Raw genomic sequence first — 24,283 nt, 5'->3', positions numbered from 1 at the left:
GCCCTAGGGGTAAACAAGCAAAAATTTAGAACCAGGTTGAAGCAAGAAACATTCAGGGGTAGCAGGGGTCCTGTCAATGACACCGAACAAGCCAAGAGCGATGATCCCCTGTGGGTGCACCTGGTAGCGGTACTCTGCGTGTTTGTGGTCCACACATGGGGAGTTTATTAATTGTTTCTAATCCTCAGTATGCACTTCTGATAAGCCTGCATTTTAAAATCTTGCAGGTTATTTGTTCTTTAAATATTGAAAATGTATCTTAAATCTAAAATGTGGGCTTTATATTGTTCTTTTACATCCTTTCATAGTAACTATTATTTACCAACAAATTATTATCTTCAAATGTTATGTATTACAGATAAGCAAAGTTCTTTAATAAATCCATTATAATTAGATCTGCAACCATGTCATTTTCAGTTCTGGGCACTCATAAAGTCATTGTTTTATTCCGATGCATTTGCAAATATGTTACGCCTTTAGAAAACTCCATGAATAGATTCTATTTTACTCTAAATTAGAGGCTTGTAAACAGGTCAAATCTTTAACCTAAATAACAACTTCTAAAACTTTAAGATATAACTGGGTTCATGAAAATACTAACAAATAATTAGGACAAACAAAAATTGGTTATATGGGACTGAATGACCTAAAAATAATAATTATGACTTTCTACAAAATATTGCTGATTTTTAAATCTTTTTGTTTTCCAGGTATAAGGAAACTTGGCTTATCCCTAGAGCAACTTGATAAATTCTACCCTCATGAGCAACTGTGAAGGATTTATATATTTTTTCTACCTAATCTCTCCAGCATTTATCAACTCTTATTGAGTGAATATTAGTATTCTCATGACCATATGTTTACATAAATCCAGTAAGAACCTGTTTTTTTTAATAATAAGCACATAAAACAAGTTTCTAATTTTGGTTTTATTAACCAAGACTTTGACTGAAATGTCATATTCAAGACATGCCTGGACTCTCGATGGCACCAGAAAGCTTTAAGGAATGAAGATTGATTTTAAAGCTAATAATAGCCCCTCAGAGAAATAGCCTGAGTCCTCCTTTCTTCACATGGTTCATGAGTCTTTCCAGATAAGGGAAAAAGTATGCTTTCCTGGGAGATGACAAGAAAAAACTCAAGACGTATTGAGAACCTCAGAACCTTGAGGGATTTACCCAAACCTATAGATATTGCAGATGAATCCTGATAGCAACTGTGCAGTTTGGTTTTTTGCCCCGAGGGACAACTTAAAGCTCAGTCTGGACATCTGATAATGTTCCAGGAAAACAAATCTAAGAAAGCCTATATAATTAATGACTATTCCTGTTGTGTTTGTCCAAACAATTAGGTGAAATTGAAACTGAACTGAATGCAGTAAGTAGTCTTCATTTGACTATCTTTAATAAAAATAAGTTTGATTTTAGAAAAAAATTCTATTGCAATAAAACCTATAATACACAGTTTTGGATATTAGACTCTTGTTTAAGTTTTATTTTTTACCTACCAACTGAATTGAATGCTGAATTTTTCTAATTTTCTCCCAAACTAATATTTCTTTTTTCTCTCTTCCTTTGACTTGGAATTATGGAAAACTGCTGATGCAGTATAAGCCATACACAATTCACCTAAACCTCTGATGTCATCACCAGAAATATTTAAACTACAGTAAAGAAAATCTAGCAGACCGTCACTGCTTGCTTTCATTACTAAGGGGGAAAAAAGAGAGAGAGAGAGAGAGAAAGAAAAAGAAAAGAGAAGAAAAAAACACTTTAAGCCTTAGACCTAAACATCTTCTCAGCTGACATCCTTACAAACTCAGAAACCAGTTTATAATTTGCTTTTGTCATTAATCTTTGGTGTGTGTGTGTGTGTGTGTGTGTGTGTGTGTGTGTGTGTGTTTTCTTACACATGTCCCTTATTTACCTAGTTGCTTGTCTACACCACATAAGTCTCCCTTTGGAAGCCGGTCTACATCACTACCTTCTAAAGTAAGACTGCACAACTTAACTGAACTGGCTGATTTTCAGGACTACATAACTGAGTCAATGAAATACTGAGCAATCTACCAACTTCATTTCTGAAATACAAACTGTTATTATTTAAAAGGACAGGAGATCAAAGTTCTGCCACCTTGAAACTGCTTCCTCTTTCATGCCAGAAAAATTCAGGACAAAAAAAAATCTTCTCCAAAAAATCTTAGAATATACCCCTTATCCAAATTTAAATTCAATATAATTAACGATAGGACTTCACGCAGGTGAAACACCTCGTCCCGGGAAGCCCCTCCACCTACTTATCTGGGACACTGTAACATCACCCCCTCTTTCCATTGCCCGCTTCTTAAATTCCCTCCGACCTTTAGTTACTACAATTCTCCTTCTCATTTCATTCCATGCCTTTATAACCTTCTTGTAAATGTGTCATCTCTAGACGGCAACAATTGCATATCAAGACAATGATTCTTCAGAGATTTCGACACGTCCCTACTTTGGAAACAGCCTCTCTGTTCCAGTCTCAGGTCTCTTTTCCTTTTCTCCCTTAAATGAGAGAGACTTCCATACCCTACACAGGCAGGGACCATGACCATAGCCAGCAGGAAGCAGTTACTGAAGACAAACCCTCCTCCCTCATCACTCCTTAAAGATTTCAGGGATGGACGTCCCTGAGGGGGGATGAGACAGGCCAGTGAGCTGGGACCAGTGGAATGAAAACGGAGACAGAGAGCAGAACAAAGGGGTCAAACAACTTACAGCCAGATGTAAAAGTTCACTTCCCTAGAGATAACATCTAAGCCTCAGGTGTATTTCTCCCCCAGGCCCAGAAAAACCCCAAAACCAGATGGGTGAGGCCAGGACCACCTGCAATAACTAATGACCTTCTGCCCTAGCAAAGACCAATCAGTGAAGACCACGACCCTGAAAGAGCACACCTGGAAAACTGACGCGTAGTCTGCTGAAACCCTCCCTTGAGACCTCCTCTAAGATTCCTGCCTGCAAAAGAGAGACCAAACCCTCACGACGAAGGGCCCACTGCATGCTCTCACTCTGGGGACACGCTCACGCCATTCCCTTCCCCAGCTTATTCCCCCCCTTCTTCCCCCACAGGCAACCACCTGCTAACTCTGCGGGGCCTCGTGAGACTTGCAGCCGGGAGAGCAATGAGCAGCGGCTCATGCCAGGCTCATCGCTTGAACGTCTCTTTCAAGCCCCCTTTTCTCTGACTTCCCAGAGAGCTGAGGCAGCCCATCCTCGGATGCCTTGTTGCTCCTTCTAGGCTAAGCCCTTCATTGTCTTACTGTCCCAAGCTTTAACGAACGTGCCCTCAAATTCCCCTGGACTCATGTTGTCAACCCTTTCCTACACAAAGTCAAGGACCCACACACGATCAGCTGGCCCTAGTCAGGCCTGCTTAGAGGCAGGTCCCCTGTCCAAAACTCCTGGGACTAATGAAGGGATAGATCTGTAGATCTACACATGTGGTTGTCCACCCTGAATTGGGGTCCGTTCACCCGATGCCTAGACAGCCAAAAGATTGGCAGCAGGCGGCAGTGACAGGAAAGAAGCCATATATTTCAAAGACACCAGTGAAGAAGAATGGACAGCTAGTGCTTAAAGACCTGAACTCCCCAGTGCTTACATTTAGGGTCTTTTCAGAAGACAAAGAGAAGAAAATCCTAATTAGGCATTTTGGGGTTGTGGACCTTGAGAATTTATCAGCTATGACATAAGCTTTAATGATCATCTTAATCTGATTTATTTATTTCCCAGAAGCATCTTATCCATGGCCTTTGGGTGTGGGGGCCCAGAGGCCTTCCTCCTTACAGACAACCCACAATTCTGCAGCCCTTTTTGGGACTGTGTCGGTGATCTAACCTTAAGAGCAGGAAACAAGCCTACCCATCTTGTGCTTAGCGGGCCATGCACAGCAATATCTCCTGTGCAACATGTTTTGCTGACAAGTTTTCAGACTCTGGGCCACGTGTGCATTCTTCTCTACCATACCTGTGAGGTCTTTTTCCCATTAGCTCTTTACCTAGAAGTCACGACAGCCAGCTATAAAAGCAAATGGTATTTCTTTTTCTTCTCATTTTCTAAATTCCTCTACTGGGCCTAATAATCTATTTAACAGGGACAGCGCAACAGGACACAACATACAAAGCCTTTTATACAAAGAAATATTCTGGGATGATAAGAATAAAGACCCAAAGAAGTGTTGGGTAGCTGAGGCTTTAATGCTCAAGCACATCCCACTGTGTTCCTTAACAACCCAGTACCAAAGGGAGGGAGGAGCATTAATCCCCTTGGGGAGCAATGCTGAATCCTCGGGGGTGCGAAGCTGTAACTTCTTGGATAAGCAAGCAGCCAATGCCCCCCAGTTTGTTAAGCTCAATGTCTAGGTTCACCTTCTTGTCAATAATTAGCTAAATGCTGACGGTAACAATTAGGCTTCCTGCCCTAAACCCAGCAACCACACGGGTCCTGACTAATGTGAAAGCTAAAATAATATGAATTTTGTTTTTCCTACATACTGAACTCTTCTTGCTGGGCTACTTATCAAATTAACAGAGACAGCTTGGCAGGAGAAAATCAAGTTTTTAATACATGAGCATGGGGAATTCACATAAGCATGAAAATTCCAGAGAGCGAGGAAACATTGGACACATAAGACACTTTGAGCAAAGAAAAAGAAAACGAGAGTGGGGTCTTAGATTTTAGGAGTGAGAATGGGCGACTCCTAGGGAGTAGAGCAGAGAGCAGAACATGCGGGACAGGAGAATTCTTTCTAGGCAACTCAGAGACAGTGGGACTCAGGGTGTCTAGCCTGGCCCACAGGCACCATACTTAATTGAATGAGGCCCAGATGAACATCCTGATTCTCTCTTTAAAGCATGGTTTTCTCTGAATCTCTTGGCAGGACAGTAGGGAGGGTCAACTGTTCTTGCTGAGTTTTTTTCTTAATTAACACCTTAAAATCAATATCCTGTGAAAGCAGCTGCTGGTTGGTGAGACTTCGGTTCCCTTCACTAAACACAGACAAATCGCACCCACTCCTGTTCAGAACCCGGCGGTGGCTCCCGGTCCACTCAGAGGAAAGCCCGCGTTCCAGCTGATGGCCCCCCCTTTTCAGCTTTATGTCCTCCCATCTTTCACTCTGTCTTCTCCACTCAGTTCACCTCCTCCTTCACGCTCCAACACGTTTATGCTGAGAAAAAATCACCCCGCACGTGCCTTATTTCATTCTAACATGCCATCACACATTACTGTTGTTGCCTGGTTCATTTTCCAACTCCCCACCAGCATGTGGAATGGGATTCTGTCTGTTCTGTTTCACAGTCACTATTCCTAGTGCTCAGAACAGCGTCAGGAAGATGGTGAGGACTCGGTTCACGTTTCTGCTAAATGAGTATTAAAATCACACAGGTGATAATGGTTAAAAAGGTGAAATACGGAGTGTTATGACCTCCCGTGACTAGCTTTCTGATCTGGACGAAGGACCAGGAAAAACTTTCCTGAAGAAGGACGTCTAACAGCGAATGAGTCCGGGCTAACCTAGAGCTCGCCAGGGGGCAGGCATAACGGATCCCAGGAGAGGACACAGCCTGTGCATAGTCCAGGAGGCGGGAAAGTTGTGTGACGTGAGGAAGTTCAGCTGCCCCATTTGGGCGATGAAATGACCCAAAACCCCCGAAGTGCCCAGGACACGGTGAATGCTAAAAATATCAGGCGAGCTGTTGCCTTTATCACACTCCTGTGGGCACACACGCAGGCTCTGCCCACTTGGAAAGGGCAGTAACAAAAGAACAGTACGGTCCCCTCCTTGCCACACAAGCAACTCCTGACACCAGGCCTTGGTTGCAGCTCGACTGGGGCGTAGGTGACACACAATGAGCCACACAGATGTACGCTGTCCAGCCTGACGAGTGCTGAGATGGAAACACACGCCACGTGTGTCCTTTCCGCCCCACAGTTCCCACGTGCCGTTGTGACCCCTCCCCCTGCACTGCAGCCTCCTCACAGTCCTCAGGCCCTCATTCAACGTTTGTCCTCGTCAACAGGTTAGTTTGCATTTTTTAAATTTTATATAAGTGGAATTACACAGTATGCTTTCCTCTCTTATCTGGCTTCTTTCGTTCATCCTAATTATTTTATGAGGTGGAATTCACATAACAAAAAATTCATCATTTTACATCGTGAACAATTCAGTGGCATTTAGCGTCGTCACAGTGCTGTGCGGCCACCACATCTACCTAGTACTAAACCATTCTCAACGCCCCAGGTAAAACCCCGTGCTCCCCAGTCCCCCATCCCCTAACTCCTGGCAATACCAGTGTGAATTCTGTCTCCTTATGCCCCTTGTCCAGCGCCCATGTCCCCTGCCAGCTTGTACATCTGGTGCTCCCTCCCGTCCCAATGCCAGGGCACCCATCTGGGTCTTCAAGAACCGCGTCCGTTGTCCCCGTGCTGTGTCTCACCCTCACGCCCAACCGAGTCTGGGAGGATGGCACCCCCACTTCACCACACCTCCCAGGGGCTCCTCCCTAAACAGATAGGTCAGCCCCTCACTCACATTCCTCACCTCAATCCTGAGATTCAAAAAAGCCCTCCTGCATGGCACCTCTAGGTCCCCTGGAACCCCTATAATGCCTAAACCCCCCAAACTTTCCAGGCTTCACAGTTTCTTATCCTGACTCTGAGCCGACCCCATCTCTCCATGGACCCACTCCACACCTTGAAAGGAGTAAAGATGTTTGGTGGGTATGTATCTCTGCCATGCTGTATGAACTTGAGTCAGTTACTTAACTTCTCTGGAATGTAGTTTTCTGGAATGTAGGAAAGTGGTGTAGGGGCCGCTTCGAGTAGTCACATGGACTCTAGTCCCGTGCAAGCTGGGGCCTGGGGCAGGACTCGGAAGACTTGGCTGGAACACTGCTAATGCGGTTGATAGTCAGGACTCAATAATAACCCCAAGGGACCCCTGGGGAAATCAGGCCCAGAAGCAAATTACACTCAGTGAAGCAGGCTTTGTTTCTCCCTCGAGCTCTGTTAATCTTATACCAGATAACCAGCTCGAGGCTGCGAAAGAAATTTACAAAATTCCTGGACCCTGACCCAAATCCCAGCTGGCGCCAAAAGGCTTGCTCATCTTGGACCAAAGCAGTTCGGTGTGTTCCTGCCATTGTCTTTCTTAAACAACACCTATTCACTGTAAGCTTAAGTTACTGATAGAATTAGATTACCTATGCATTCCTGCTACCTATCCCCCTCCTGTAACCCTCAATAAACACCACTGAGCACAGGGGCTCGGGGCATTCTCCTTTAGAGAGAATTGCCTTCCCCTTTCTTGGACAGCCCAGTGGTGTTTGGAACGATTCATTCCTTCATCTGCGGCAAACTGTGGGTCTTCGCCGGCCAGAGGCAGCTGTAACTGGGCAATTAGTAAGATCCCCCTTGTAGTTGTGGGCATGAATCAGTGAGTTGAAATATACAAAGTGCTTGGACTACAGCTTGGACAGAGTAAGGGTTTATAATACTAGCTATTTTTATTTTGTGTTGAGAATCCACTTTGGGTTTTCTGTAGATAATCCTCCAGTCATGACATGCAGATAATCCTACACCCAACATACAGAGGAGAAGGATGAAGTTAGAGAGCAGAGGTGAAAGTCCTGAGACTCCATAGTTAGGGGGCAGCAGAATCAGGCCAGGAAGCCAACAGAACTTTACGCCAGGGACTGTCAGGCCGTTTGCAAAACAGCACCACACCCAGCCTTTGCAGCGCCCTGGGAACGACGCAGGGCTCCCAGGAGGGCTGCCTTAATCTCCTGGCTCAGCCCGCCTGGCCGGGCCCCTGCCAGCCTTTCCACTCCTGTCTTCTGCACTCCCCCTTCCGCCGCGGCAGCCCAGGCCTGCTTTCTTTCTAACCCTCACAAAAGCCAAGCTTGATCCCACCTCAGGGCCTTTGCAAACGCTCTCCCCTCTGCCTGGAACACTCTTCCCACCTGTCTTTCCATGGCAGGCTCTTTCTTTTTAACTGTGCCCTCAACTCAGTGGTCACCTCCTCAGGTTGGCCCTCTCTGCTCCCAGTTCATTCACTTACTTTCACATCAGTGTCCCGCACCCAGCGCCACCTAACATTTTGTGTGTGTGTGTTCATGTGTTTGTTTAGTGTCTGTCTGTCTCACTAGGCTGTGAGCTCAACCAAAGCAGGGCCCTTACTCTTGTTGATATTCTTGTATCCCCAGCGGTGAGACCATGCCTGGCACAAAGTTCAGCTGCAGTAAATATTTGTTTACTAAAACAAGACATTTAATGGATGACCTATGACCCTATGTGCACCTTTGCTCACCTTCCTTCCCCTCTTCCTACAGGGACCCTGCTTCAGGCCACGCACAACTTCAGAGGGCGCCACTCATACAACAACAATGTGAATCCTTGGGAAGGCAGAGTGCCTCAGAAGTGTACAGCTTTCACAAGTGAGGGCTATCTTTCCCTCTTCCTCTTTCACTCATTCATTCAGTCAGTAAATTTCCATTGAGCACCCACGATATGCCAAGGTAGTGGTTCAGACTCTGTGGGAGAAAAGAGAAACACCTGTGTCTGTGTGGCACATCTGAAAGTTGCAAACAAAATGAAGAGAGCATAAAAATGTCAAAAATACACACAGCATTGTGAGTCACACATTCACTTGTCTTTCTCCTCTACTCTTGTTCTTATCCATTCTTCTCTTCCTTCGCAGCCTCTGCATTCCCTGACCTAAGCTCCATACCCTTTCCCGTCTCCCTCCTACCCAGGGGGTTAGAAGTGATTTGTGCACACCTGCAAAGCCTGTTGTTAGATATTCAGGATTTGGCAAATTGGTCGTTAAACTGTTGGTGACATCAGAGTCAGATGTGGCAGGAGTATTGGCACCTCAGTATTAAGCCATCATTATGAGACAAGATTTGTTGAGCTGTTTTTCTGAGAAGCTGCTTTTTTCGCACAGCGCTGTTCCCATCACTCCAGCAGAGAAACTGCTTTGTCAAGGAATATCCTAGTTCTTTCCTAGCTGTTTACTGTCCCTCTGCCGTACCTCAGCCCCATCCTTGGCAGCAGGAACTGGGGACTCTACACCAGTGTTGTGCTGGGAGGGGAGAGAACAGAAGGAGGATCAGAATCTGAATCCGAAGGAGAAGGAGAAGAAGCAAGAGGAAGGTCATGAAAAAAAGAAATAAAAGGGAAAGCCCTACTGGAAGGAAAGGGAAAGAAAAGAGAGGTATAAATCTGTGGCAGGCAGGTTTAGGGAAGAAAAGCCATAGGGACCAGCCAAGACCCATGGCTCCATGTCCTCACGGGCAGTTGGGCCATTTCCCCACCTGGGCCAGAAGGCGGCCAGGTTGCCAGGAAAAATGAGGAAACTGCCTTCAGAAACTACCCTGGAACAAGGAGGGGGTGGGGGACTGCACAGCTGGGCTCAGGAGGAAAGAGGGCTGGGGGTCTGGATCAACAGAAGCTGGGGGTCAGGGTGCTTCCGTTTTTAACTGTTGTGAGGTCTGGAGTCTGGACTCCTGGGTCTGCGGGAGGATGGGGCTAGCAGGGTGAACTTCTGAGTCATAAAAAGAGGAAGAGCTTGGGTTTCTTGGCTTTTATGCTGGTGAGATTACAAAAAGGGTCTGAGGGAGGAGAAAGGACTCAGGTTTCTCAACCTTTACGCTGGTGAGAATCAGAGGCTAGGCCCAGGCCTCCTTCAGCAAGGCCCTCCGCTCCCCACCCTTCCCCGGCTGCCTGGGTGAGGAGAGGTATAAAGGGGCTCAGTCTCCTGGGAGAAAGAGCAGGAGCGAGCAGTTGCTGCTGCCTTGACCATGAGCCCGGCCCTGCTGCCAGCCCTCCTGGGCCTCACCCTGGTGCTGCCCGGTAAGTGCAGACCCCGCCTTCGGGGGGGGGGGGGATTTCCTGGGAGGGTGGGCTAAGGTGGATTTCCTGTTCTCGTCTCAGGAGCACAGGCCCTGACCTGTCACTCAGGATCAGCAATGGCTGTGAGGGAGGCAACAGAACTGCCCTTGACGTGGACCGTTGGCGAGGAGGACTGCAGGGAGGGCTGGGGCTGCCAGGACACGGTGATGCTCCTAGAGAATGGTGAGGGGGGCCCCACAGACCCCAAGCGTGACCGCCACCCTCACCTGTGCAGGCATCGCCCTCCTCCTGACCCGTCCTGCCTGCCTTCTGTGTGGAGACTCAGGAGACCCCCTCCCTCCTACCAGGAGCTGTCCCCGCCTCCACAGGAGGATCCCCCGGGAGCCCAGGCACCTCCTCCCCAGCTCCCACCCCATCCACAGACCCTCCCTCTAGGCCCCGGAGTCCTGATCCTCACCCGGCCCCTCCTCTGTCATCCAGGACCCCTGGTGCTCCTAGTGATCACCAAGGGCTGTACCCAGGAGGAGGACCAAGAGGCCCGTGTCACCCAGCACTGGGCCACCCCTGGCCTGTCCATTGTCTCCTACACCCGTGTGTGTCGCCGTGAGGACCTCTGCAATGACCTCTCCAGCACCCGCTCTCTCTCGACCCCACCTCTTCCTACATGTGAGACAAATGGGGAGAGAAGGAGGGGGAGGGAAGAGGGGCTGCGGGGAGGAGGGGAGCAGAGAGGGACTGTTCCCTTAGACCCCACCCTGCCACCCGGCCTGTGCCCACTCCCCAGGACTCCTCCCCCGCCCCCCCCAGCGCAGCTTCCTCTCACAGGCCTGGGCAGCCCCCAGGGCTGCACCTCCGACCCTGGCGATGGCTGGGACCTGGGCCACGCTCCCTTGTCTGTGCTGTTGGGATTGGTTCACTTGTGTTCATTTAAGGTTTTGGTATTTCCTCTTCCAAAGTGAACTTGGCCTGGAACTTTTCACTATCCTTGTCTGTATCTTAAAGTGGATTTGGGGTGATGCTCTGCCGTCTCTTCCCTTTGGGGCATCCTCTTTGTCTGGACTATATAGTGGAAGTTGTGAGTGAACTCTGTCCTGTGTCTTGTCAAGGCACCCGTTCTGTGCCTCTCCCCAGTGCCCCTCCCCAGTCTCATGTCCTCCCTTGCTCTTTCTCCATCCACATGACCTCAGTTTCCTGCACCCCAGGCCTACAGGAGAGAAACCTGAGCAGGGCAAGTCCAGAGAGACTGAGGAGGTTTATTGCAGAGGTCAGAAAGGGAGGGTGGGTAGAAGGCACCAGATCCAAATGCAGTGGCAGCTCAGTCTTCCCTTCCTCCCTTCACCTCCCAGTCCCAGGGACCGTGCGGTGCCCAGTCTGCTTGTCTACGGAAGGTTGTGAAACTGCGCCCGAGGTGACCTGCCCCGTCGGGCACACGCATTGTTACAACGGGATCCTGCAGCTCAGGGGAGGTGAGCTGGGACATCGGGTCCCTGCCGGCGCTGAAGGCAGGGAGGGTAGCTGAGACCGGGGGCTTGGAGGACGGTGGGTCTGGCTCCTCAGGGTTGGATGCTCCCAGCAGTGGCATCTCACCCTGTCTCTCTGCTGGGCCCCTCCCCACAGGGGGCATCGATGCCAAACTGAGAGTCCAAGGATGCATGTCCCAAGCAGCCTGCAACCTGCTCAATGAGACTCGGGGTATCGGGCCTTTGTCTGTGAGTGAAAAATGTACTACTAACGGTGAGTCTATATCCTTAAGACAAGGCTGTGCCCGGCCCTGCAGCCTTGGGATACAATGACCCTTGTGAAAGTCTAGCATCCAACACATCCCACAAACACTAGCTCTACGAGCAATTTAGAAGTTTATTACTCATTGAGGCATGTATAATGTGAGAGATTGTCCTGGTAGGTGCTTTGGGGTGAGGATGCCAGTACGCAGGGTCCAGCTGAAGCGGGGAGAGAGGACGCGTCATCCAGGGGACAAATACAGGACAGGAACTCACTGATGGATATTTTAAATGACGTTGGGATTGGCCGACTAAGTGAGGGTAGACTGTATATGTGGGAGGGAGTGGGGAGCAGGGGGAGATGTCAAGTGTCATACGCGGCTGGCTGCTTCGCATTCCGCTTTATTCATTGCTTGGGGAAGTAGGTGCAGAGTGCCTGGCTCTCCTGCTGGGAGAGACTCATTGCCTTCAGCTGTATTCTCCCACCCTTGTGACCTGGGGTAGCCATGAGTCTCTTATCTCTTCTCAACCACTCTACTTACCCACCCTCACCCATCCCCCACCCATGGCACTAGAGCACCCCAGCAGCCTAGGAAGAAAAGTCAGAGAGAAAACCGAGGGTGCTACAGGTGTGACTGGGACAGCAGGAGCCAAGCAGGGACATTGTGGGGGTGTCCCCACTCACCCACACAGATGCAGCCTGACCGTGCACTGGGCAGACTCACTATGGGCTGGAGTGTCTCAGTGAGAAGCACAGGAGGCTGGGAGGGGACTGGGGACTTAGCAGAGCGGGAAGAGGGCCTTCCTGTCCGAACCTCAGTTTCCTTATCCGCCCACAGCACCCAGCCCTTAAGCCTTCCAGGGGAATGTTGAGTGGATTCAGCAGAGTCCTCCGTGCTGGGACCCCTCCGGGGAGGCTGGGAGCCTTAGGCACAGGGCCTGGGTGTCACCGACACCGAGGTTTCCTGCCTGAGGCAACAGGAGGGCCAGCTCAGGACGAGAAGTGCAGGATTCCGAGGTCTCCCTCGGAGGCTGCAGAGGACTCCGGCCCTGGCCCTGCCCTCAAGGGCCTCCAGGACGGGGAGCTGAGACATCGCAGAGGCAGATGGTCACAGGGCTGTGGGGAGGGGGTCGGGGCGCTCCGAGGGGGAGAAGAGTAATGTCCCAAGGGTGGGGCACCGAGGAGGGCTTCACAGGGGAGGTGACCTATGCGCCGAGTCTTAAAGATTAGCTGCAGTTTATTAGCAGAAGAGGAAGAGGACGTGAACAAGCAGAGGAGGCAGCATGTGCAAAGGCCCGGCCCTGGGAATAAGCGTCCTGTTTTCAGACAGGGCTCCCCGGCTCCGCCTGAGAAGGTCTCGTCAAGAGGACGGGTGCTGCTGGGCCTGGGGAGTGATTGCCCGTTTTCAGGTGGACAAGGTGGGCGTGGGTGACCTCAGCAGAGCTATTCCAGCAGCAGGATCAGGGGTGCAAGGCCAGGGAGGCCGGGCATGGCCTGGTGTGTGTTGGGATGGGTGTTGGTGCGGGAGTGGGCAGGGAGGCTGGGGTCCGGGAGCTGGGGGCATGGAGCAGCCACAAAGCCAGACTGAAGGGCTGGCCTTTCTCCTGGGGCAACGGAGGCTTGGGAAGGTACTGACCATGGAGGGACAGTGTGAGTCCCTCCTTTTGGTTGATTCTGTTTTATTGTCTGGCCCTCATCCCTGGGACTACGTCACATTCATAATCCAGAAGGCGTTCCTGAAACAAATCCAGTGTAATCCACGCAACATTCCATACCACACAGACACACAGCACACAATTGACAAAATAGACAGAACCAGACTCACCATGCTACATGCATTCCACACCACCACATATTACATTTCCCACATATGCCCCTTACACCTAACACACACCACAAACCTCATATACTACAATAATAAACAACACAAAAAATGACACAACATACCACATGCCAACTACACCACACGTAAACCAAACACGGACACACAAAACTGATACCATGCCACACTCGTGTAATACATGTAACACACACAGAATACACACATACCACACTTCGCATACAAGCAACACTGCACACACCTCACAAACATATCATATACACGCCTCACGCCTCGCACACCCACACACATACACTTTCCCATACACATGACATATGTGCCACATAAAACACAGGGACTGTGCCACAAATGAATAGTCCTAAGACATAAACTTATGGTGTTAGCTTTCAACATTGGAGTCAGATCCTGGGAGATGCGTTTGCCTTCCCGTGTATGGTTTGGTTCAATTCAGCAGTTTACCAAACACTTACTGGGCCATGGCAAGAACAGACGTCAGAAGCTGGGGCACAAGATGTCACGGAGACAGAAGGCCATTCCTGGGTGACAGGCAGCTCCTGTGAAGGCCTGGGGCTGGGAGTGAGCTGGGTGCCAGAGCACAGGTGCCCAAAACAGGCCACAGCAGGAGCCCCTTGAAGGAGAACCAAAGGGCTGGAACGAGAGCGGCCTTGCCTGGCCCCCTGAGGAACTGGGCCGCGGTGCCAGTGAGGGCGGTGGGTCGGCACAGGCAGGGGAGCGCCGCGGCTAAGAGCCGAGGTCTCAGTCAGGGAGATGTGGTCCCTCTCTGGGCTGTGCCCCTGAACCATTTTGGAGGATCCCCTCATGTAGGAGCCTCTTTCAGCAAACCCAAGGAGGGGTGGATGATTCCAGACAGTCGGGAGCAGAGGAGCACATGGGACGGCTGTGGGGCGGGCGGGGGCCTGCTGGGTGTTCCAGGCAGAGCCTAGAGGCCAGTGCAGCTCCAGAAGTGTGCTCAATAGAGAGCAGAGCAGGACATGTGGTTGGAGAGATAGGGCTTTGGGGCCATTTTAAGGACATAAAATTTTGTTCTTAGGAGTGTGGGGACCTATCAGAATTTTCTGAGCAGAGGAGTCACACAGGAATGACCTTACACTTTATGGGTATTCTAAGGCTGCTGAGTGAGAAAGAGAGTAAGTGAGAGGTGGGAGAGGGATAGGGGACCCCCAGGGGACTCAGGATGAAGGAGGTCAGAGTCATCGGGTCTTGGACGCTGGTGGAGTCAGCAGAAGTGGTAGGAATGGCCAGGTTCTGGAGGTGTTCCGCGTCTTGAGCCAACAGGATATCCTGATGGGTGCAACACTGGACATAAGAGATGGAGATTGTTAAGAATGACAGCAATGCTCTCAACTTGAGCAACTGCGAGACAGGAGCTGCTGTTGACCAACATGGGGGCAGGTGGCGGTAGGGAAGCGTCACCCAGGCTGGGAGGAGGGCAGCAGGAGGCATGAAGCTGTGGTGTGTGAAGTGGAGAATGAGCCGTCCTCCTTCATGAGGCCGCCGTGCAGGTTACACATGTTGGCGGATGCTGTGTCATCAGCCCGGAGACCTGCATGATGGGACGTTTCCCTGCTGGTGATGCCTTGGCTTTGAGTGAAGGCCTAGGCTCCTGAGTTTCAGACTGGACTCCCGAGGACCTCAGAGGCCAAAGTAGATGACATGGTCACCAACCACTGCCGTCCCCATGTCCCCAAGGAGCTCAGCTCGGCTAGTTATTAGTGGTGGGACACTGGGAAATCTACTTCACCACTCCTCTGCCCCTGTTTTCCATCCTGAAAACTAGGAGGAGGAGGAAAATCAGACCACCTACTTTGGTGCTCACTGTAAGACAACGAGGTAACCCAGAGGAGAGGGCTCCTTGGGAAGATTAAATGGGTGAATCCATGGAAAGCAGTCACCACAGCTGGGCACACAGTGAATGCTCAGCACACACACTAGGAGTTGGAGGAACTTTGGTTGGAACAGTTAGTGATCTGCTCTGATGTAGTTTGTGTTGATAATAATGGATTCTCCAAGTATGGTGATAGGACAATATGTGCAAGGAAATGGAAGGGTCTCCATCAACGATGGGGACTAAAATGTTGACATGGTCTCAATGATTCACCCCAAAGATTACTTACGAATTAGCCCAAAATGCAACAAAGATACATTCGATTCCAATACAAGCCACTGGGAAAGATGAAACATTGCTCTTGTAGGTTATTGTCAAAAACAATTTAAATGATACCCTTCATATGGAAACACACAAACCCTGTTGTTGGATATTCCAGAAGTGAAGTGGAATGTGGCTCTTGCTGGTGTGGCTTAGTTGGTTCAAGCATCACCTTGAATACCAAGCAGTTGGAGGTTTGATTCCCAGCCATAGCTCATACCTAGACTGTAGATTCCATCTGGAGTCAGGGCGTGTATGGGAGGCAGCCAATTGATGTTTCTCTCTATCTTGTTTCTCTCCCTCTCTCTTCCTCTGTCTCTAAAATGTGAACATATATGTACAAAATCATTGTTCTATTATACTTGTCCCAGTTTCCAGCCTTAGTTCTCCCCTGCCCTGCCAACTCTCTGCTCCCAATTAATCCCCAAAATGTTGTCAATGTCCACGTGTCATTTATACCTATTCTTTGACTACAGCCTTTCTGTTCTTTCCTCCTTTGGCCCCAGCCTCTGGCCCCTGTCAGTCTGTTCCTTGTTTCCACGACTCTGGTTCTATTTTGCTCATTTGTTTGTTTTGTTCATTAGTTTCCTTTATTGTTGAAATCACATAGGATTTGTCTTTCACCACCTGGCTTATTTCACTTAGCATAATACTCTCCAGCTCCATCTGTACTGTGGGGAAAGGCAGAAGTTCCTTCTATCTTTCTGCTGCGTCGTGTTCCATTGTGTAAGTGTACCATGTTTTTTTGACCCCCTCATTTCCTGATGGGCCCTTAGGCTGTTTCCAGCACTTGGCTTTTGTAAATAACGCTATTATGAACATAGGGGTGCAAAAGTTCTTTTGAATTGGCATTTCAGGATTCTTAGGCTATAATCCCAACAGCGAAATTGCTGGGTTAAAAAGCAATTCTATTTTTACTGTTTTTTGGGAAAGTCCACACTATTCACCACAGTGGCTGCACCAGCCTGCAATCCCATCAACATTGCAATAGGGTTCCCCTTTCCACCACATCCTCACCAGCATTTTGTTGATTTGTAAATGATGGCCATTCTGACTGGTGTGAGATGTTATCTCACTGTGGTTTTAATTTGCATCTCTCTGATGGCTAGTGATGTTGATCACACTTTCAAATGTCTATGGGCCCTCTATGTCCTCCTTGGAGAAGTGTTTGTTCAAGTCTTTTGCCCATTTTTTAATTGGATTGTGTGTTTTCCTTGTGTTGAGTTGTGTAAGTTCTTTATATATTTTGGAGATGAAACTCTTGTCTGAGGTTTCATTGGCAAATATGTTTTCCCATTTGGTTTGTTCCCTTTTCATTTTGATTATGTTTCTTTAACCATGCAGAAGCTTTTATATTTGATGTAGTCCCATTTGTTCAATTTTTCCTTTGTTTTCCATGCCCTAGAGGATATATCAGTGAAAATATTACCTTGTGAGATATTGGAAATTTTACTGCCTATGTTTTCCTCTAGGACTTTTATGGTGTCACAGCTTATGTTTAAACCCTTTATCCATTTTGAGTTTATTCTTGTGTATGGTGTAAGTTGGTGGTCTAGTTTCATTTTTTTTTTCATGTACCATTCCAGTTCTCCCAACATCATTTATTGAGGAGCCTTTTTTGACTCCATTTTATGTTCTGCCCCCTTTGTCAAATATTAATTGACCATGGAGTCACGGGTTTAAATCTGGGCTCTCTAGTCTAGTCCATTGATCTATGTGTTTGTTCTTATGCCAGTAGAAGATTGTTTTGATTACAGTGGTCTTGTAGTATAGACTGATATCAGGTATTGTGGTCTCTCCTACTTTGTTTTTCTTTCCCAAGATGGCTGAATCTACTTGTATCATTTTTGGTTTCATAAAAAATTTTGAATATTTGTTCTAAATCTATGAAATTTGTCATTGGCATTTTAATAGGGATTGTGTTGAATCTATATATTGCTTTGGGTAGTATTGACATCTTAATGATGTCTCATCTTTCAATCCAAAAACACGGTGTATGCTTCCATTTATCTGTATCTTCCTTAATTTCTTTCTTCAGTGTTCTGTAATTTTCTGAGTACTGGTCTTTTATCTCTTTGGTTAAGTTTATTTCTAGGTTCTTTATTTTTATTGTTGCTGTAGTAATTGGATTTTCCCTTAGTTTCTGTTTCTGATATTTCATTGTTGGTGTACAAAAATGCCTTCAATTTCTGAACATTCACTTTGTGTCCTGTTATTTTGCCAAATTCACTTATTAAGTTGAATAGTTTTTTGGTGGAGCCTATAGGGTTTTCTATGTACACTATTATGCCACCTGCAAACAATGACAGTTTTACTTCCTCCTTTCCATTTTGGAGGCCTTTTATTTCTTTTTATTGTCTGACCACTGTGGTTAGGACTTCCAATACTATGTTGAATAAAAGTGGTGAAAGTGGACACCCTTGTCTTGTTCCTGATCTTAGGGAGAAAGCTTTTAGTTTTTCCCTGTTGAGTATGACAGCTGTAGACTTCTTGTTTATGGCCTTTATTATGTTGAAGTTTGCTCCCTCTATTTCCACTTTGCTGAGTGTTTTTTATCATAAATGGTGCTGTACTTTATCAAATGCTTTTTCAGCATCTATTGATGTGATCAGGTAATTTTGTCTTTCATTTTATGTGGGGTATTATAGTTATTGATTTGAGAATATTATACCCTCCTTGCATCCCTGGGACAAATCCCACGTGATCAGGGTGGATGATCTTTTCATTGTATTGCTGGATCCACTTTGGCAGTATTTTGTCGAGGATTTTAGCATCTATGTTCATCAGAGGTATTGGCCTGTAGTTTTCTTTCTTGGTTGTGTCTTTATCTGGTTTTGGGATTAGGGTGATGCTTTTGAGATTAGGATGATGCTGGCCTCATAAAAGGACTTGAGAGTCTTTCTTTTTCTTGGATTTTTTTGGAATAGTCTGAGAAGGATAGGGGTTAGCTCTTCCTTAAATGTTTTATAAAATTCTCCTGTGAAACTGTCCCCTCCAGGGCTTTTGTGTGATGGGAGTTTTCCAATTACTGCTTCAATTTCACTAGCTGTTACTGGTTTATTCACTCTTTCTGCTTTTTCTTGATTCAATTTTAGAAGATTATATGTTTCTAGAAATTTGCCCATTTCACTCAGGTGGTCAAATTTCTTGGCATATATTTGTTTGTAGTAATTTTTTACAATCCTTTGTATTTCTGTGGTATCAGCTGTAATTTCTCTTATTTTGTTACTGATTTTATTTATTTGGGTCCCTTATCTTTTTTTCTTGTTGAGTTTGGTTAAAGATTTGCCAATTTTCTCATCTTTTCAAGGAAACAGCTCCTAGATTTATTGATCCTTTGAATTGTTCTTTAGTCTCTATGTCATTTATCCATTCTGATCTTGATTATTTCCTTCCTTTTACTCACTCTGGGCTTTATTTCTTGTTGTCCCTCCAGTTCTTGTAGATGTAGGGTTAGGTTGTTTATTTGAGATTTTTCTGTCTTTTTCAGGTACGCCTGTATTGCTATAAACTTCCCACTGAGGCCTGCATTTGCTCTGACCCAAGAGTTTTGGGCTGTTGCTGTTCATTTTCATTTGTTTCCAGAAAATTTTTTATTTCTTTCTTGATCTCATTTTCATCCCATTCATAATTTAATAGCATGTTATTCAGTCTCCATGAATTTGAATGTTTTTGAGTTTTTTTCCTGAGGTTAATTTCAAGTTTCAAGCCCTTGTCATCCAAGATGATGCCTGATATGATTTCAATTTTCTTGAATTTGTTGAGGCTCGTTTTGTGTCCAACCATGTGGTCTGTCTTTGAAAATGTTCCATGTGCATTTTTAAAAAAATGCATTTTTTGCTCTTTAAGGTGAAAGGTTCTGTATATGTCAATAAAGTGCATTTGATCTAGAGTGTTTTTCAATGCCACAATATCTTTGTTGGTCCTTTGCTTGGAAGATGTATCCATTGTTGACAATGGGGTGTTAAAATCCCCTACTATGGGTGTGTTGCTGTTGATATTTCTTGAAGTCCTCCAAGATTTTCCTTATATACTTGGGTGCTCCTATGTTGGGTGCATATATGTTTACAATGGTTATAACTTCCTGATGGATTAGTCTCTTAAGTATTATGTACTGTCCTTCTTTGTCTCTTTCCACGTCTTCTGTTTTGAAATCTATTTTGTCTGATATAAGTATTGCTACCTCAGCTTTTTTTTCATGTTCACTAGCTTGGAATATTTTTTTCCATCCCTTCACTTTTAATCTGGGTACATCTTTTTCCTGACGTGGGTCTCTTGTAAACAGCTTATGTGTTGGTCATGTTTTCTAATCCATTCAGCTACTTTATGTCTTTAGATCAGAACATTTAATTCATTTACAAATAAGGTTATTATTGATAGGTACTTATTCATTTTAATTTTTTTCCTTTGTACCTGTGTTCCTCTCACTCTCTTTCTTTTTCCTCATCTTTTTTAAAAAAATATTTTATTTATTTATTTTTAGAGAGAGGAGGGAGGGAGAAAGAGAGTGAGAGAAATATTGACTGGATGCCTCCTGCACATCCCCTACGGTGGACCTGGTTTTCCACTCAGGCACATGCACTGACCAGGAATTGAACCATGAAGCTTTCAGTTCACAGGAAAGAGCTTAATCCACTGAGCCACACCATCTAGGGCTCTTTTTCCTCATCTTCTTTGAGTAGTCCCATTAGCAACTCTTGTAGTGTTGGTTTGGTGGAGATTTTTTTTTTTTTTCCTGGGAAACTTGTTATTTCATCTTCCATTTTAATGGAATGACTTGCTGGGTAGAGGAGTTTTGGTTGCAGGCCTTTGCTTTTCATTACTTGGAATATTACTTGCCAGACGCTTCTGGCTTGTAATGTCTCTGTTGAGTAATCAGCTGATAGTCTTTTTGGGGCTCCCTTGTGTTTTACTAGCTGTTTCTCCCTTACTGCCTTTAAGATTCTCTCTTTGTGTTTACATTTTGCCATTTTAATTATGATGTTCCTTGGAGTGGGCCTCTTTGGATTCATCTGGATTAGGACCCTATGTCCTTCCTGGATTTGCGTGACTTTTTCTCTCATCATGTTAGGAAAGTTTTCTGTCATTAGTTTTTCAAACAGGTTTTCTATCCCTTTCTCCTCTTCTTCTAGTTATGGTATTGCTATGATATGGATATCATTACATTTCATATTCTGCAGCTCCCTTAAATCCTCTTCATAATCTTTGGGTCTTTTTTCATATTGTTGCTTCATCTGGGAATTTCTTTCTATCTTGTCCTCCAGCTCACTGATTTGATCCTGTGCTTCATCTAGCCTGCTTTTAATTTCTTCTGTTGTGTTCTTCATTTCAGAAATTGTATTCTTCATACTCTCCTGGCTCTTATTATTAGTTTGTATGTCCTCTTTCATAACTGGTATAGTTTTCAGTAAGTTCCTTGTAATTACCTGGAGTTCTTTGTATTTGTTGCTGAGCTCATTGAGCATCCTTATAACCATTATTTTGAACTCACTGTATTCCATTTCACACTCTTTCTGGGGATTCACCCTTTCCTTTTGATTAGGGGTTGTTTCTTTGTATCCCAAATTTAGGTGACTCTTTTTCTTTGTTTCTGCTTCTTAGATTGATCTGCTTTGATTCCCTGTGTTCATGGTGTGACCTTCTGTGGTAGGAGACCTGTGTGATTCAGTGGTACAGTCTCCTTGATCTCCTGAACTTGGTGCTCTTGGGATGCCTTTTATGTCATTTATGTGGGCTCTCTGGTTGTGCTTGAGCTTTGGTTGTATTTGGGTTGTTCTTTAGTGGGTCCTTCCCTCTGGCTGGCTGACTGAGAGTCACTTTGCCTACCACATATTGTGTGCTGTAGCTCAGGTGCTGCAGGAACAAAAAGAAACCACCCAGGAAACAAACCTACACCTATAAAAAAAAAAAAGAAAGAAAAACCCACCTACAATCACACTATCAAGAGCAAATGAGCCAGTATTAATATATGTGTAAAGAGATTAAGGCTATTATAAGAAAGGAAAGCAAATATGAGATGACTGAGAGAAAAATGATTTTGAGAGAATAGATGGAGGAGCAATAAAAACAGTAGGGAATAGGAACAAGGCAAAGAGAGAAGGTAAAATTTACATTGTAAATAAAAAAGGGAGGGAAAAAGGAGAAATGGAGTAAGAGAAGGGAAGCAGAGTTGGTTCCTTTCCAGCTCCAGTGTTGTAGACTTAGAAGCCTAGCTTGGGGTTTTGACTCCAAACTTTTTGGGGCACTAAGCTATAGCGTGTGGGAGGTCAGCCAGCCCTCTTGTGTGTCCTCCATACTCCGTACCAGTCATGTTGTGGTGAAGTGGTTTCTTTGGTCTGCCTGGCTTCTCTCCAGCTATTATTCACTTGGTTATTCTGGATATTTTCTCTACCGTTTAGTTGTAAATCCAGGTTGGTCCTGGAGATTAGTGTAGCTTCCACTTACTCCTCTACCATGTTGGATCACCAGTAAATATATTTAAAAAATGATTTTAAATGGACTGTGATTTTCACAAGGAACAAAATGCTGGAGGCAGTTCTTTACTGAAGGAGGCCACAGAGACAAGATGAGCCAGTGAAGTCAGTATGTTACCCTGAATTACTCCCTGGTCGAAAACAAAAACAATGTAAAGGATTTTACTGGTACAGTGGAAGAAAATTAAAAATGGACCAAATATTTGACAGTATTGTACTAATGTAAATTACAAGGGTAAGAACCAGTCTTGTGGTTACATAGCACAAGAGTTTTATTTTTAAGAGAGTACATACTAAAGCACTTAGCAATGAGAGTCACAAATTCTACAGCTTCTTTTTAAAATTTAAAAATACTTTAAATATTGTGCAGGTCAAATACAACAAAATGTTAACATTTGGTAAATCTAAGGATGTGAGTGACCTTTCAACTCTTTGGCAGGATAATTTTTTGTAAAAAAAAAATGAGGGAACAAAGAGAAATAACCCTTTGAAGACAGGTGGAACTTCTTGACTCTCTGTAGCCGACTGGTGTGGACTGGGCCCTGAGTGGTCAGTACTTAAAGATGAGAAGAGAGACGGGGACAGTCACTGCCCAGGAAGATGAGGGCAGTGACAGAGGTAGGAACTGGTTCTGGGGAAACCCAAAGGGGAAGTACTTGACCTGTGAGTCACTAAGGAAGTCTCAGGGGGAAATGTGTTTCCAGGAGATAAATATCGAGGCAGCCCCAAGGAAATGCTAAAGGGCCTGGCTTTGTCATCTGTAGGTAAATCCTGAGAGCAGATTCTGGCACGACCCAGCCTTCTCCTACCTGGCGAGCCGAGCGGCCAGGGAAGGAGAAGAAAGCAGAATGAGTTTGCCAGACTGTGAGCTGAGGGGCCCGGAACTGACTCTCCCTGGGACACAGGCAACTTGGAGGCCTTGGCGGGCTGGATCCTCTCCTCTGTGGAAGCAGGCAGTTGTGGGCATTGGTGCAGCCAATGAAAAGGAAAGGAAAGTAAGAAAGCAGGCCTGGCACAGCTGGCTGAGCGCATTAGAGCTCTCGACTCTGGCGCTGTATACAATTGGTGACGTAAGGTAGTGTTTGTCATTGTTCGTTTTTGTGTTCTTGTGATGAAGCTGATATTCCTAGAAATTCATAGGAGATTCCAACGCAGGTATCATGGTCAGGAGCTGGTCCCTAGCATCGAATCACCCCCAGGCCTGGAGTGGAGGGGTTGTGTCCCACCCAGATGCCCTTGCCCAGCTGGCTTGGCCTGACAACACCTCACAGCTGCCTGTTCCCTGGAGAATCGACCGCATCCAGTGGGAGCCACTAGCCACACACTCACCACTCCCTCCACTCAGGGGCAGACCTTGGCCAATGGCTGATGGAGTGGGGGTGTGAAAGGGTGGTGTTCTTTCACGGCTGCTCCAACTGTGTGGTGCCGTGTGTGGGACTGAACTTAGCGTCCCTGTTCTCCCCACCTGTTTCCCTCACTCCCCTTCCTTGAAAACACTCCCTCAGAAAAGCACTTGATGAGGAAGCTCTGTCCCAGGCTCTGCTCCTAGGACATTTATCTCAAGGAAAGCACTTCCTAGCTGTGTGTCGTGTATTAGAAATTCTAGTTCCTACAACAAATACATCTTCAAATTAAAATCTGTGGTTTAATATCATAGATATTTCTTTTTCACTTGCAACATGTCTACTTGGTGGAATATTTTGGGGGAGGGAGGTGTCCTCTGCTCTACTCATACTTTGAGAGACTGAGATGGATGGAGATGGTGACTTCTTCTGAGTGTGGCTCTAAGGTCACCCTTGACAACCAGTCAGAGGTGGGAAGAAGGCACTCCTGCTTCTTAATCTCTCAGGATGGGAAGTGACACCAGTCATTTCTGCTCACGTTCTATTGGTAGAAACTAGTCACATGGTCAGCCTACAGGCAAGGGTGGCTGGGAAGTGTAGTTCTTACCTGGCCAGTTATCACTCACTAAGAGCTCTACACCCTGAAGGAAGCAACGATCTTTGGTGGGTAGTTAACTCTGCCACACTTTGTGAATTTGAACAAGTTATTTTACTTTTCTGGAATGTAGTTTCTTTACATATATGACTGGACAGTTATTAGGATCCCCCTCATAGTTGTAGGTAGGAATCAATGAGTTGAAACATACAAAGTGCTTGGACTACAGCTTGGACAGAGTAAGGGCTCATAA

General features: G+C 46.2%; 1 protein-coding gene across 1 annotated transcript in view; it reads left to right on the top strand.

Annotated features, from left to right (window-relative positions):
* Positions 1–9,838: 9,838 nt before the first annotated feature.
* Positions 9,839–24,283, top strand: part of LOC129082825 (CD177 antigen-like) — a 36,444-nt gene continuing 21,999 nt past the window's right edge. The window contains exons 1-5 of the mRNA XM_054588563.1: positions 9,839–9,890; positions 9,972–10,112; positions 10,371–10,556; positions 11,237–11,356; positions 11,508–11,624. Of these exons, the coding sequence (XP_054444538.1) occupies positions 9,839–9,890; positions 9,972–10,112; positions 10,371–10,556; positions 11,237–11,356; positions 11,508–11,624 (616 nt within the window). The remainder of the gene's footprint in view (positions 9,891–9,971; positions 10,113–10,370; positions 10,557–11,236; positions 11,357–11,507; positions 11,625–24,283) is intronic.

This window comes from Pteronotus mesoamericanus, unplaced genomic scaffold, assembly GCF_021234165.1.
Source record: "Pteronotus mesoamericanus isolate MK-2021 breed Mesoamerican mustached bat unplaced genomic scaffold, CSHL_Meso_final scaffold_137, whole genome shotgun sequence".
In the NCBI taxonomy this organism is placed as follows: Eukaryota; Metazoa; Chordata; class Mammalia; order Chiroptera; family Mormoopidae; genus Pteronotus; species Pteronotus mesoamericanus.
This window is presented reverse-complemented; position numbering and strand designations above follow the sequence as displayed.